The sequence below is a fragment of the Lonchura striata genome, chromosome Z (genome assembly GCF_046129695.1).
Source record: "Lonchura striata isolate bLonStr1 chromosome Z, bLonStr1.mat, whole genome shotgun sequence".
NCBI classification, from domain to species: domain Eukaryota; kingdom Metazoa; phylum Chordata; class Aves; order Passeriformes; family Estrildidae; genus Lonchura; species Lonchura striata.
The window spans coordinates 9,500,127-9,514,694 of NC_134642.1; the positions used below are offsets into that span (position 1 = coordinate 9,500,127).

Here is a 14,568-nt window from a genome sequence, read left to right on the forward strand (position 1 = left end):
GAACAACAAGCTATGGAAGCAGGATGCACAACTAAGAATTAAAAGCAGTTATCCTTGTAACAATTAAAATAAAGTGATAGAGTTTTTGCTAGATTTAATATTTTCAGTAATAACATAGGTAGTGAGATCAAGTGTATCCCCAGCAAGTTTGCTGATGACACCCACCTGAGAGGTGCTCTAGGGAATTAATGCAACCCTTGGTAGATTTGAAGATGGAGGGTGCTTGATAGACTTGAAGAATGGATACATGTGAATCTCATGAAGCTCAGCAAAGCTAAATTCAAATTCCTTTACCTAGATTTGAGTACTCCCCAATATCAGTACAGGCTGGGTGAGGAAGGGATTAAGAGCGGACCTGTCAAGAAGAACTTGGGGGATCACATAGATGAGACCCCACCTCAAGAATTCCTTCAAGCTCTAAGGTCCCCAGCACAAGAAAAACATGGTCCTGCTAGAGAGAGAGTGGAGCAGGGACGTGAAAATTATCAGAGGGCTGGAGCACATCTCCATGAAGAAGGCTGAGAAAGCCAGTATTGTTCAGCCTGAAAAAAAAACAAAACAAAAACAAAAACAAAAAAAAAAAAAACACAAACCAAACCAAAACAAACAACAAAAAAAAAAACAAGCAAAAAAAACCAACCAAACAAAAAAAAACAAAAAAAAAAAAAAAAAAAAAACAAAAAACAAAAATAAAACAAAACCCAAAAACTTTAAGGAGACCTTATTGTGACCTTTCAATACATAAGAGAAGGACTATAATGGAGAATTTTATTCCTTTTTTCCTCCAAGGATCTGTAGTGGCAGAACTAGAGGTAGCAATTTTAAAGTGGTACAGGTTAGATTTACATGCTCCATTCCTGGAAATGTTCAAGGGTATGTTGTAGGGGGGTTTTAGCAACCTGATCCAGTAAAAAAGTCCCTGCAAAGAGGGGCATTTATCAAGCTGGTTTTGACTGTAGCCCAAAATGCTATATGATTCCATGATTCTTTAATTTCTAAAGGAAGAGATACTGTATTAACAAGATGTGACTGAGGAAAATTTCAGTCACTTGAAGTACCTATGAGAGGCTGGGGCTAATGCAAAATGTTTAGGATTTCTTGTTCCCTAATAAATATGTTACATGCTCCCCAATAAATATGCTGATTGAAGTAAGGTGAAAATGAAAGAAAAAGCATATAGGACTAATATTATCTTAAATACTTTGGAGATATTATCTAGGTGATAGTTCATCTGAGTTTGCAATGTCCTTCTAGGGTTTATCTCTTAATTTTATTACAGTCTTGTATTTAGATTATGATAGTCAACAATCTATGGATCCTAATTATGCTATAATTTAGTTATTTGAACCTCCTCATCTTTCTCTTTTTATTTCTTTTCTTTCTGTTTGAATTAATATCTTAACTCATGGACTGTTACTGCAGCATATACAACATGTCCTAGAGAGGACTACATAAATACATTAAATTTCAAGAAGGAAATCACAGATCACAAATCACAAGCATTATGCAGTCAAGAAAATACTTTGCCTAATTTAATTGTTTTATTCTTTGTTCTTCACTGAAAGTACCTCTATTATAAAGACTACTCAAGATTGACTTTAAGCAGTTGTTAAAGATAATAGCATGGTTACATGCTGCCCTGTGTTGAATTTATTTGTGTATACATAAGTGCTTTCCAGAATCAGGGCTATAGGTTTATTGCTTTTTGACACCTCACATCTACGCAGCCAGAGGTAATGTAAATTTGTGGTGGTGGCCAAACTCGCAGAATATTTTCTCACACATGTACAATAAAAGAATCAGCTGAAAGCAAAAATGTCTTGTGACACTGACACAATGATTGCTGAATATTTTAGCATCTAGTATTTTGCTATTTTGCCATATTGTAATATAATGACCACTTTGTAACAGTGTAATAAAAATATGCATTATGTGCAAAATACTATATTTACCATCACAATGATGTTGTAATGATAACCTCCTTGGATTGTGAGAATGCTCTTCACAGTCATTACATTAAATGAAGGTATTACAGATAATTAGGCTAAAATGGTAGTACTACAACACTAAGACTTATTCACTGAAGTAGCTTTATTTTTTATTTATCAAATGTGAAGCAAGGTTTCTGTCTTTACAAAATATGCTTGTGCTTATTAAGTTCCTTTTCATTTTACTATCACTTGGAGATTTTATGTGGGCTATGATTGCTCTCTTGGTTCCTTCTCCTTTCAATTCTAAAACATTTAGATAGTATAACAAGAGGTGGAAGTTCATACTAAATTTTGGGGTTTTATTTTTCTTTCAGGTGCTGGATTAAATAATGGCCAGTGGCATTCTGTATCTCTCGCTGTCAAAAGGAGCCGTATCAGTGTAAGAGTGGACAATGATGTGACCACATCTGCTCATGCCTTCATACCTCTGCAGATTTATTCAGATGTTTTCTACTTTGGAGGTGAAATACTATTGTTTGTTTATATAGGCAATATCCAATGGTTACACATCAAGTTTTCCTGAGTATCTAATCAAATGAAAACAATTGTTTGGCTTGCTTCAAATCTTCTTTGCCTAGCTTGATTCAGGCACTGTTATGATGTTTTCAGTTTCCTTTGAATTTTACCATGCTGGGTGGAATAAATCACCACCCTAAATTCTTGGTCACTTTTTAGATTGTCATAATTTATGTTGCAATAATTGAATATCATCTGGCTGGAAATCAAACAGACACACAAAGGTTTCTCTTGCTGTAGACTTATTGTTTTGCTAAATGAATATTTTGGAGTGTCTTCCACTGTAATAACTTTAAGTTTTCACCTTAAGTATATGCTTATATGTGTAAATACTCTCCTTGTGTGATATATAGATTTTTTTTTTTTTTTTACCACAGTGTGTAACTGTTCTTCATTTGATTAATATAATTTGTGCCTAAAAACCTATATGTACATATAGGTTCATTTTTCTAGGAATATCAACAGTCATCTGTCATCAAGAGATTATGTCATTAATAACGTGTCTTGTTACAGATTGAGAGGAATATGTTGTTCTGTTATTCATATAATTCTTTTGGGAATAGGCTGCATAGAAGCAATGATAAACATTACCTGACTGTGTTGTTTGCCTAATGCTTCCTCTCTTTTAAACATTAATGGTTGAATTATGAAATTATTAATTATTTATTAATAATTCTCAAATGCCTGAGAAAACTGAGAAGGTTATCTACAAAAGTATGGACTCATGGACATCATACTCATAATGAGTATGGACTCAGTCATTGTCTAGAGACAACTTCCCTTGAAACAATAGGTTTTAAATAAATTTCATGTTCACAGATACACTCTTAGTGCAGTAACTGCTACAGGAGCATTCACATGAATTTTCACCTCTGGCATCTACCCTGTTATACTAAAAACATCCCTTGACTTGGCTAATAACCAGCAAAATCAGAGAAAGATGGAAAATATTAGTATTGAGTAAACCTTCTATGTTGGTTCAGGTTCCCAGATCTTGATCAGGTGAATTTTCATCATTGCAGAGTTGATGGCACAGATGAACAGTTCAGAATGGATGTGGGGAGTTACAAAAAGCAGCATATTCGATTAAGTTGTAGAAGGGCACTTCTATTTGTGTTTTGCAATGTGGAGAGGGCAAAATAATTCCATACTGGAAGTTCCAACTCCATATCCACCCCTCAGATTCTATGATATCAGCCTTATCACTGAAAACTGCAACTCATGCATCTCATGCAGTTAGGGAATGCTAGAAGTGGGTTTCTGAGTTTAGAAAATCTTTATTAAATTTTTATATTATATGCCAGTGTCAAAATGCAGACAATGCATTTTTACTTTCTTTACAAGTTTATATGAATATTTACCACGTTTGTGCTGTTTGTTAAACTATGAGTAGCAGCCTTTCAGGGCAGATGTCCTGGGGACACAGTGATTTGTTTACTTGATTTAATGAATACAAAGTATGCAGGAAATATGTATGTTTAACTAGGAAAATGTGTAATAAACATGAAAATATTTTAGTGTTATGTCAGCACAATTTCTAGTTATGCCATCATCAAGGGTCTCTAACCTCTTTCAGTTCTTTTAATAAAAACTCATTACAACTTTAAGGGTAAATGAGATCATTTAATATTGCAATAAGAAATAAATTTAAATGATTAAAGGATTTCTTTTTGTCTTTAATACCTAGTCTACAATTGTAAGGAAACACAATTTAATCAATATAAGTGGTATTTGTCTCTTCTCTAATAGAAGACAATTTTTGGAAAAGAGACACCAAGAAAAATATCTGAGACACAATTTTGTAAAATAGCTATGCTGAAAATTACGAACTTTTCCTGATTTCTTTGGCCTTTATTTATTTGTTTGGGGTTTTTTTGTTTATCTATTATTTATTTATTTAGGCTCTACTTGAAGTATTTTGTTCTCAAATGAGCATCACATTTTTCACTAGAAATGACAGAATTTATGTTGCCATTCAACTGTAGAATGCTGTAAAACACGTGGTTAAACCTGTAATTCATTTGTCTAACTGTGCATGGTGCTGAAAACTTACTGTGCTCTTATTTTTACTTTTGCAATTCCACATATTTGTTCTTAAAACAACACACCAGGTAGATAATAAACATTTGCCTTTAGAAACATGATAAAAATTTTGATCAATTTGGTTCCTGAGCAGATTTATACACACTGCAAGTCTATTAACTTGTAAAATTTCAGTTTTAATTCATTTTCTAATCTATATTTCTCAAAAATATATCTATACTATTTATGTTGTGGCACACTTATTTGAATATATTTAATAGTTTCTACTGTCACTTTTCTTTTCTGTATCATAAGCCTCTCCACTGTCTTTACAAGACTTCAAAAGTACTCGTTAGCTTTGTGGAATACACAAGTGTCTTAAAACTCATTGCTTCCTGACATCGTAAAACAGGAAGGTCTTCAAATGCTGTGAATCAGAATGCAGTATTGTTTGACTAAAATCAAAGGATGACTCTTGTGCATCATTGAAGGAACAATAATACCCCATGGAAGAAAGACAAATAAAGCATGGTAGTGCAGTGTTTAGCTGACATTGGGAAAAACTGCTCAATGTACATGTTTTAAATCAAATCAGGATTAAAGCAATTTATTTATTTATTTACTACAAATGTTTACTTATTTGGCAATCAGTGAACAAGGCATTTCTGAACCAGTAAGACAATAGATAAGCCACAATATTAAATTCTTACAGAGTGTGTCTATCCAGATGGCATGGATGGTATGTAGTCTAAACCTCAGTTCTAAACAAGTCTGATTAGATAAGATGTGACAACTCAAGCCTTGTACAATTGCAAAGATGGAAATCTTATAACTTCTTGGGGCAAATTGTTCTCATATGGACCACTGTCACAGTAAAAATACTTGTTGCTTGTGTCTTATACTTTATGAACCAAATTTGTAGTTATAGTTTTGTCCTTTGCCTCTTGTCCTGTCACCATATATTGCAGGAAAAACTCCTGCTCCATCTTCTCTGTGCCATCTTATCGGATATCTTTACCTTCTCTTCTTAAGAGTGAGTAGGCCCAGGTCTCTCATACTCTCCTCATAACTGCATTCAACTTCCAGCCACCTTGGAGGCCTCCTGTGGCCTCACTCTAGGATATCAGTGTCCTTTCTCCCCTGTTCTGGGGAGCCAGAACTACAGCACTCCAGATATGGCCTCACAAGTACCATGCAGCAGGAAGAGCCACTTCTCAAGGCTTGCTGACTATGCTCTTGGCAATGCATCCCAGAATGGCATTGGCCTTCTGTGCTACAAGAGCACTTCCCCAGATCATAGCTCACGTGATAGTCACTAGGATCTCAGGCCTCTCTCTAGACAGTTATCCTCCAGTTTGGATTGTTGTGTGGACTTGCGCCATCTCAGATTAAAAATCTTGATCTTGTTCTTAATGAATTTCATGACATTCCTATCCAAGTCCCTTTGAGTTGCAGCCCTGCTCTCCAACATTTTGCCCCTTCCTCTGGTTTGGTATCAGTTGCATGCCTGATGAAAGCACATGCTGCCTCACGATCAAGGTCATTAATCAAGACGTTATAGATGTCACTACTGATCTCTAAAAAATCTTCTGCTCAGTGATCATCAGCTGGATTTTGCAGCATCAACTGCCTGCTTATTCCACCCATATATATCGTGAATCTGGTGATAGGGACATAATAGAACTGTAAATTCTTTGCTAAAGTCATGGTATGCAATACTCAGTGCTCTCCCTTTATACTGTTCATCACTACAGCAAAGAAAACAAAGACCTCAGTCAGGAATAATTTAACCTTGAAGCTAAAGTTAGCCAGTTAACTTCTTGTCCTTTGCATGTTTAGGAATGGCTTTAAGAAGTTTTGCTCTGTGAATTTTCCAGGTACTGTGATAAGACTAACAGCCCTCTAGTTTCCTGAAGATGGGTGTTACTTTTCCTATTATCAAGAAGTTAAGCATATTGCCAAGACCCTTTGAGGATTAAAATGTTAATGAATCCACAATGACAATGTCAATCATTAAAATAGCATTGATCAGCTCCTGCAGCATACTCAGGTGCACCTTGTTCTTTTACTGTGTTCTTTTACCATGGATACTACAGTCTTTTTTTTATACTCTGCTAGGATATGGGAATCCTAAAGATCAGTTTTACCAGTGAAGAAAAAGACCTTGAAGGAAATGATTCCCTTGTCACTAAATCCCCTGCCCCATGTGATATATGGATAATATCCTTAATTTCTTTAGCCTTCTGTTGTACCTACAGCAAATTTTTTGTTGCACTTGAACTTCCTTGGCAAGTTTTATCTCCTCTTGGTTTCCTACGTACATTCCTAGGTTGTGTCTTTGTATTCTTCTCTATGTTGCATGTCCCTGATACCACATTTTGTGTGCTTTCTTTTTGTATTTGCACTCATTCAGGAGCTCCATGTTGCAGGCCTTATGTCACACTTAATTAACTATTTTGATATTGCTATGGACTTCTCTTTTACTCTGAAGGGCTTTTTTGTTGAAAACTATCCCATCCTTTTGCTCACAAGGCAATTTTTAATGGTATCCTCAAAACAGATCCTGAACAGAAAAATTTTGGTTCTTCTAAAGTCAAGGGTTATAATTCTGGAGTTTATTTATTTCTTCTCCACAGCTTCATCCTCATGTTTGCTGTAACCAAGTCTATCCTTGATCTTTAAATTTTCAACCATTTCTTCCTTGTCCATGAGCAGCAGGTTCAATGGAGCATCTGTCCTAGTTGAGTCATTCATTGACAATCTGCAACAAGAAGTTCCAGTACTTTACAAAATATTCCTAACAGCTGACAGAGCAGAATCACTGTACTTAATAACTGGTTGTTTCGATTTTTTTTTTTCTTATTTGGCTTCAATTGTGACTTAAAACTTGTTCAAATCATGTGACCTTGTATTGTAACCTAACTTACTGGGACTAAGGTGTCACAGTCTACCTGTTCGTATCTTGATTCCACTCATTGCTTTGGAACTTTTGTTTAGGTTACCCTTTAAAAAAAGTTTTAGCGTTGTTTTGCATATGGTTTAAAAACAGTAAGACTGCAGAGAAGTATTTCTTTTCAGTCATACAACCATAGTTTATCAGAAGAGCTTCTGGCTAAAGTACTCCAATCACATAGTTTAAAATTTGTGGAGGTTATAAAAGTCCAATTTACTTTTGGAGTATATAATATTTTTCAGTAAAATATTTATTTTCAGCTCCAGTTTTTATTCTTTTTTCAGGCTGTCCTAGCAGTGGAAACATTTCTGAATGTAATACCTCATTTGGTGGTTTTCAAGGGTGCATGCGGCATATTTCCATTGGTAACAAAGCAGTGGATATGATCTCTATTCAGCAAAATGGTTTTGGCAATTTCAGTGATCTTCTCATAGATTTATGTGGCATTACAGACAGGTGAGAAAATTATGTTTACTTATTAATTTATTTATGTCTATGTTTTGCTTCTAATAGTGATTTGATGACAAAGAACAGAACACTTACAAAATTAAATGGTGTTTCTTTTGTAAGAATTCAGAAATCCTGAATAAATGCAGAATATGTAGCATATAGCAAATAGATTTTACTGCAAATAAAATTAACTTTGACTAAAATTATTTTATATTTCTGACAAATGTAAATATCTTGCTTTCTTTTCAAGTAAGCTGCAGACACAAATCCCCTACTGCAACCTGTAGCCCCATCCACCCTTTAAAATACTATGTTTTTTACAGTTAATGCTGTTTCCTATATTCTCCAGAAACACAGTAGATAATATCCATCACAGTGAGTGAGCAATTGCCTTTTAGACAATGGTCAGAACTAATCTCATAATTTGCAATTAGCATCTATCTAAAAGAATGGCTAGTTAAAGTGTACCTTCTCAAAAGGAAAGTCCCTCCCCAAAGAGAAAAGACTATATACATTCCCAGAAATATAAATTCTTGAAAGAAAGACATTGCTGGACTTCAGTGTAGTGAAAGCAGAGGGGATTGCAGAACACAAGGTGCTGAAAAGAGAGGGAGTAGACACACAGTCAACAGAAGCAGAAGTTTTATTCTGTAGACTCCAGAGAATGCAGTCACAGACAGTTATGCTGTCTTTAATCCCAAAGTGTTTTAATTGGACCCAGGTGAAAGGCTGTATTGAAAGGACACAGCAGGCAGAGGGGAATCATGTGCTTTTGAATAATTGTCCCTTCACTTTCTATATTTCTAGTCCTCATAAATTGTCTTTTGATTTCAAAAAGTCTGTCTTTTGAATTACAAGACTTTTCAAAAGTTATGTCTTTTTGGGAAAACACTGTAGGCAGAGATCTGCTTTAAGACAATAGACAGTTTCAGGATTGGTCACACAACTTTACTTCTGTAACCTGCAATCCATTCCTAGAGACAACACAGTGTACTGCTATCCAGTTCTTATTTTGGAAACAGTTACTATTCCTTGTAGATGAAAGATGGAAAAAGTACTAGCTATTTACCTAATTCTTCATAAAAGTTTAAGGAGAGAAAAGTCCAAGTCAAGGATAAAAGTTCTGCCTACAATGTGATCCTTTCAGTTGTGTTTGTAGTGTGTATACTCACTAATATTTCTACACCTATCATACATTAAAACCATATGAAGTTCATATATATATATATGTAATAATTGTGCTAATTTATTACTTACTGAGCTAATCCTGACTTTGCAATAGGCACTGTGGTAGGCATGTGCCAAAACACATTTTACTTTACTGTATGGCTTACGAGGGACTTATATGTGGGATGCCACATGCATAGATGATTCTTTTCACCTTTCTTTCATACAGTAGTAAGCCTTTGACTTATTTTCTCAGTTTTCAGTCCTTCCTTAATACTCCTTCCTCTCCTCTTTGAAGGACCTCATGACACTGCCATTCAGTTTCTAAAGCACTATATCACTACTGCTTTTTGTACTCTGGAATTGAACTTGCTTCTGTTACATTGCTTGTTTTCTTGCTTGTATGAAGACAAAATCAGGTCAAAAGAATCTAATGTGAGATTCTGGATATTCTTTAGTCAAACACATTAAAGGATTTCTAAGCAAGATTATGAGTGAAAAATATCACGCAGTTGACTCACAATATGAATGAAACCATTTTCTGTCTGATTTACCATGAATTTTCCATTATTCACAGTAACTTTGGACCTCATAAATGCTCATCTCAGAGTTGCAGTTTAGAAGCCATTTTCTTCTTCATGAACGCAGACATATCTTACCAATTTTTTTAAAGAAAGATAGTACATTTTTTATGTAGTGCTTCCAGCTATTTTCCATTTTGAATGACCATAAGATGTAGGTTTGTCCATATAGGTTTTAAAAAGATGGTAAGTGTATAAATATTCAGTAAATTATGTTTAAAGCCACTATGTAAATCTCAGTATATATAAATCCAGCATTATTTGGAGTATACAAGTGTCAGAACACTTAACTCTTACTACTTTCTCACCCTTTATTTACTTGAGCTTATATTACTTTCATACTTTGTTAAAATTATTTGTGTTTTCTCAAGATCAGTGATACAAAAGGAAAAGAACATCTTTATGAGAGATTTTTAGTTGGTTGGTTTTGTTTTCTCTAATATTGCCTAGTGTTAATTTATGTCTCTTCAACTATCTTGACCATTGTGCTTTTCTTGCATTGGGTCTCAGTCTAAACAAAACTTTCGTTTTCAGTTCCCATCATGCTGAGCATATGTTTTCCTAAGAAGTTTAATCCACTAATTTTTATATTTCATTACCTTCATTGTATTTTTTTTCAAAACAGATTGCTTTTAAAAATCCTGTGTGGTCTTGTGCTTTCTTGCTTCTGGGACTATTTCTTTCCTGTTTCCTCGCACAGTCTCATTTAATTTAACATCCTCAACTCATAGTCTGGAACAAACTTAATGTCTCTTTTTATCAAGTTAATTCTATATCCACCATAGATCCCAGGTGATAAAGCACATATATTTGGCAAAATGAAAACTGCTTGCTGTTTTAAACAATATTTAATAGGTAGCTTGTGCATCATATTGTTTGAGAAAAAATGCTTTCCTCCTACCGTGATTTATAAATGTCTTTGAATGCTCTAAGCTAATGAGCATTTTGTGTTCCTGGTAGTAAATATCTCCCTACAGGTGCGCACAAACAAATTCCTTCTTTCTCTTGGAGTCTTTATGAGAGTCTTTACATCTTCAGTTCCAATCATGAAGCATGGCTCAAATTCCGGAGTTATTGACAGCTTGTGTAAAAGTGTGATTGACACCTAAATATAGTCTTTTTATATTACTTTTACATATTTAAAGTGCATGAAAACACTTTACTCTTTGTGTAGCAAACTGGATTTATATGCAATAGTAAATAAACTGAAAACAATTCTATTTAGTACATTCTTTACCTCATCTATACACATTTAACATATGAAGAGTGGTCTTTATGAGATTTACAGTCTTCATGGAGAGATGTTTAGTTAATAATTAAATTTTCTGAATATAAATTATTGAGTTTTTTATTCATTTTATACAAACAAATGACATACAATTTTCTTATTTTCAGTTTTCTCACTTTGATAAACTTTCTAATTCCTTATCCTAGGCTTAAATTGTTATGACTGTTTGTAATCATCAGTCACTCCATGATCCCTCATTTAGACATTTCATTACATTATATCTTTATATTGTTCTATTACTTATATATCTCTTATGCATGCAAGCAATTCCCTTCATATATTTCTCCTTAATATCGTTCATCTCAGCTCCTTTATCAATATATATTGGTTTAATAACTCATAATTAGCTATAAACCATTCACAAAATCACTTTAAAGGACACAGTGTCATTCAAATACCTTACAATGTTAGCATATTTAGTCTCTGAGGAGAGAGTACCAGATGCGTCTGTCCTAGTTATAATGAGCCTCACACAGAAACATAAAATTTCCTACCAAGAGCTTTTGCCTTTTTGTCCTAGCAGCAGCATACAAAAAAAGGATTGAATGGGTTTATATATTTAAAAACAAAAAGACAAAAATAAAAATTATGATCACTGCACAGTTCTGAAATAATTTTTCACTTTTTGTTTTAATAAGCTGAAGAATTAAGAAATAATAGGCATTAAAAATGCAGCAGTTATTTATTTTTTTAAAAGGATATATTAGCCATAATTTAGAACCTGGATAAAGAAATAGTATACAAAAAAATGTGTCTAGTTGAAAATTGACATACAAAGCTCTTATTTTCCCCTTTTTATCACAACTACATTCATATTCTGGATTGTCCTCTCAATATTAATTTAGAACTTCTGCCTTAGTCTAAAATATATAATTTTAAGAAGCCATACACTTAAAAGCATATTATCAAGAAATATGTGGTAAATGTTTAATCAGCTGTTGCTTTTCTGGTTTTAGCAGACATGATGATGAATCAAAAAAATAATTTTTATAGATGAAGTATTAGAAATACTGTATCAAATATGAGAATTTTTTTTTTAGAAAATGATCTTGTTCAAAGAAAAATGTGTTCTGAATCTTGCTTTGGGGTAGGGTCACAGCATATAATGTAATTTACATTTACTTTGATGTAGCTAGTGGCTACTTTCTATTATACGTTCTGAAGCAGAGGAAAGAACTTAATGTTAAAAGATTTAAATGTAATGGTAAAAAACTTAAATTATACTCTTAACTTGTTTTCACTTTCATTAAGGTTGGTTCAAGCATCATCAATTTCTTTGAAGATTTTCATCTTGTGAGCAATATGAGGAAGATTAATTAGTAGGGATAGGGAGTCAAGTAAAGACCATGTAAAACACAATTTTTGGATAATGTCTTTATCAAAAAGGCATAAGACACAAATTGTAACTGAAATAAAAACAGACCAGCTGTCAGTGAATGCACTGAATGGCAGTTTGGCTAGACATTTGTATTTATAAGAACTGATGATTAGTTGTACCTATAGAAAATAAAATAGAACATTTACCTAAGAAACATTAGTATTCATATTTAGGTAATTCTGTCAAAGAAAGTATTTATAATCAAAATAATTGCAAGCCTGGTGCCTAAGATTTATCTTCACACTCCAAAACAGAATTCATTGAGACATATATCATCTTTTGAGTAGTCTTAGAAATACATTTTTTGAGTGAGAGAATAGATACAAGATTAGCTCTTTCACTGCCAAAAAATGTCACAGATTTCCTTGGAAATAGGTGACATCTATCAGTTTACTTACTTTACCTGTACTTCACTTGCTACTTCTTTTTTTAAATCTCTTCTGTGAAAACACTTATCCTTGTTTATAAACATGAAAGAAAGATAAAGTTCTTTGAGTGGCATAAGCAGCAAATGCGCAAAGACCCTGAATTATTCATAGAGCAGATGTGTGAAATACTGGACTTTCTTCAATCCTAGTTTAATATTCTCCTAATGTTTCTGGGATGAATTAAAAGGTATTTTAAGATCCTATGAGTGTTTGTGGGTATGTTGCTTTTGTTAGTTTTGGTTTTTTCCTGTGGCTAATGTCAACAGTAAAGTCATTTTACACTTTCTGACCTGTATCATACACATAAACTCAGTGCAGTTAGAATGTTAACTAATTTCTAAGGTGAAAAGCTAAATAATATTTTTTTACAAGGTAGTTAATAATTGGTTGAAGTGTGCCAATCTATTTCAATATACTCTCCACTGCATTTATAGATAAAAAAACCTATTTTTTTTCATGTCACAATTATTTTATACTTTAGTATAGTGCTGCAGTCTTAAACAATAAGAAGGTACAGGTAAATTATTTTTTTCAGTCAATTATTGTATACTTAGACAAAAGTAATCAAAACTCTTCAGGATTTTAGTCATATTAGCAGAATGGAGGCTGTCTTTACAAGTAGTTATGTTGGAACCAACATACTGAACTCTTTCTAAGATAGAAATTAAACAGGATTTTGGAATAAGAAATAGATGTCAGGTGCTGTTGTCAGATTTATTTGTTAGGTGATTTTTTATTACTATTTTTTCAAGAACAGAAAGAAATCTGCTGCAATTGTGCTTTTTTTTTTTTTTTGATACATGTTGAAGGAATCTCAGTAATTGCCATTGAATTATCAACACATTAATCTTTCATTAGTTTATAAGTTTGTATTGAATTGCGACCAATTGAACACTAATACCAATTCTACATCTTATACCTGATTTCTGTTCTCACAGCCTTGTTTTATAATTAAGATATTTTTATAAGCAAAATAAATACCAGGGAATAAATTATCTTAATTTTCTTTTGCTTATTATATTGGCATTCTTACCAATGACATTGATGACTTCCTTCACCTTATATTTCTTTTCAAAGATTTTGCTTCTCTTGCTAAGTACAATAGTAAGTGAGGAGAAAAAAAGAGTGTAAATGCATATTGTTTCTTGTTTTAGGTGTTTGCCTAATTACTGTGAACATGGTGGTGAGTGCTCACAGTCCTGGAACAGTTTCCACTGTAACTGTGCCAATACTGGTTACAAGGGAGCTACTTGTCACTATCGTAAGTCTAAAATGTTTTCCTTTACTTCTGATTGAATTTCTTCACCACAGAACAAAACAAAACAAAAAGAAAAAGAAAAACGAAGTAAAAAATATTTGTACTTATCATTCATAAAATATCTTCATTCATAAAAATACTCATAATTTGGTTTGATGAAAGCCTTGGGAACTCAAAATATATAAGAAAAAAGTTAATTGAAAGTTTAAGTGTTTTTCTTTTACATATTTTGTATTTTATATAAGATAGTAATATCCTGTCTCACCTATATAACTCCACTTTCTGAATCAATGCATCATTTACAAATATAGTAAATTCATCTGTATTCAAGATAACAACTAATATTTATTATTTCTGAGCAGTGGGACTATATTCATGTCCAAAGGTAATCCTGTGCTAAACCTCAAACACAAGTTTATGTAGTTTGCTGGATCAGGAAGTAGATTAGAAGAAAATAAACACATTTTGAAGTCTAATTTAATGTAACAGCTAATTTCACAGGAAATGCTTTACTTTACAGAACTGCTTTCAGCATA

At 33.2% G+C, this 14,568-nt stretch overlaps 1 protein-coding gene across 1 annotated transcript in view; it reads left to right on the plus strand.

Annotated features, from left to right (window-relative positions):
- CNTNAP4 (contactin associated protein family member 4) overlaps positions 1 to 14,568 on the plus strand; it is a 203,894-nt gene that overhangs the window by 142,774 nt on the left and 46,552 nt on the right. The window contains exons 9-11 of the mRNA XM_031507421.2: positions 2,306 to 2,452; positions 7,767 to 7,938; positions 13,929 to 14,035. Coding sequence (XP_031363281.1) covers positions 2,306 to 2,452; positions 7,767 to 7,938; positions 13,929 to 14,035 — 426 coding nt within the window. The remainder of the gene's footprint in view (positions 1 to 2,305; positions 2,453 to 7,766; positions 7,939 to 13,928; positions 14,036 to 14,568) is intronic.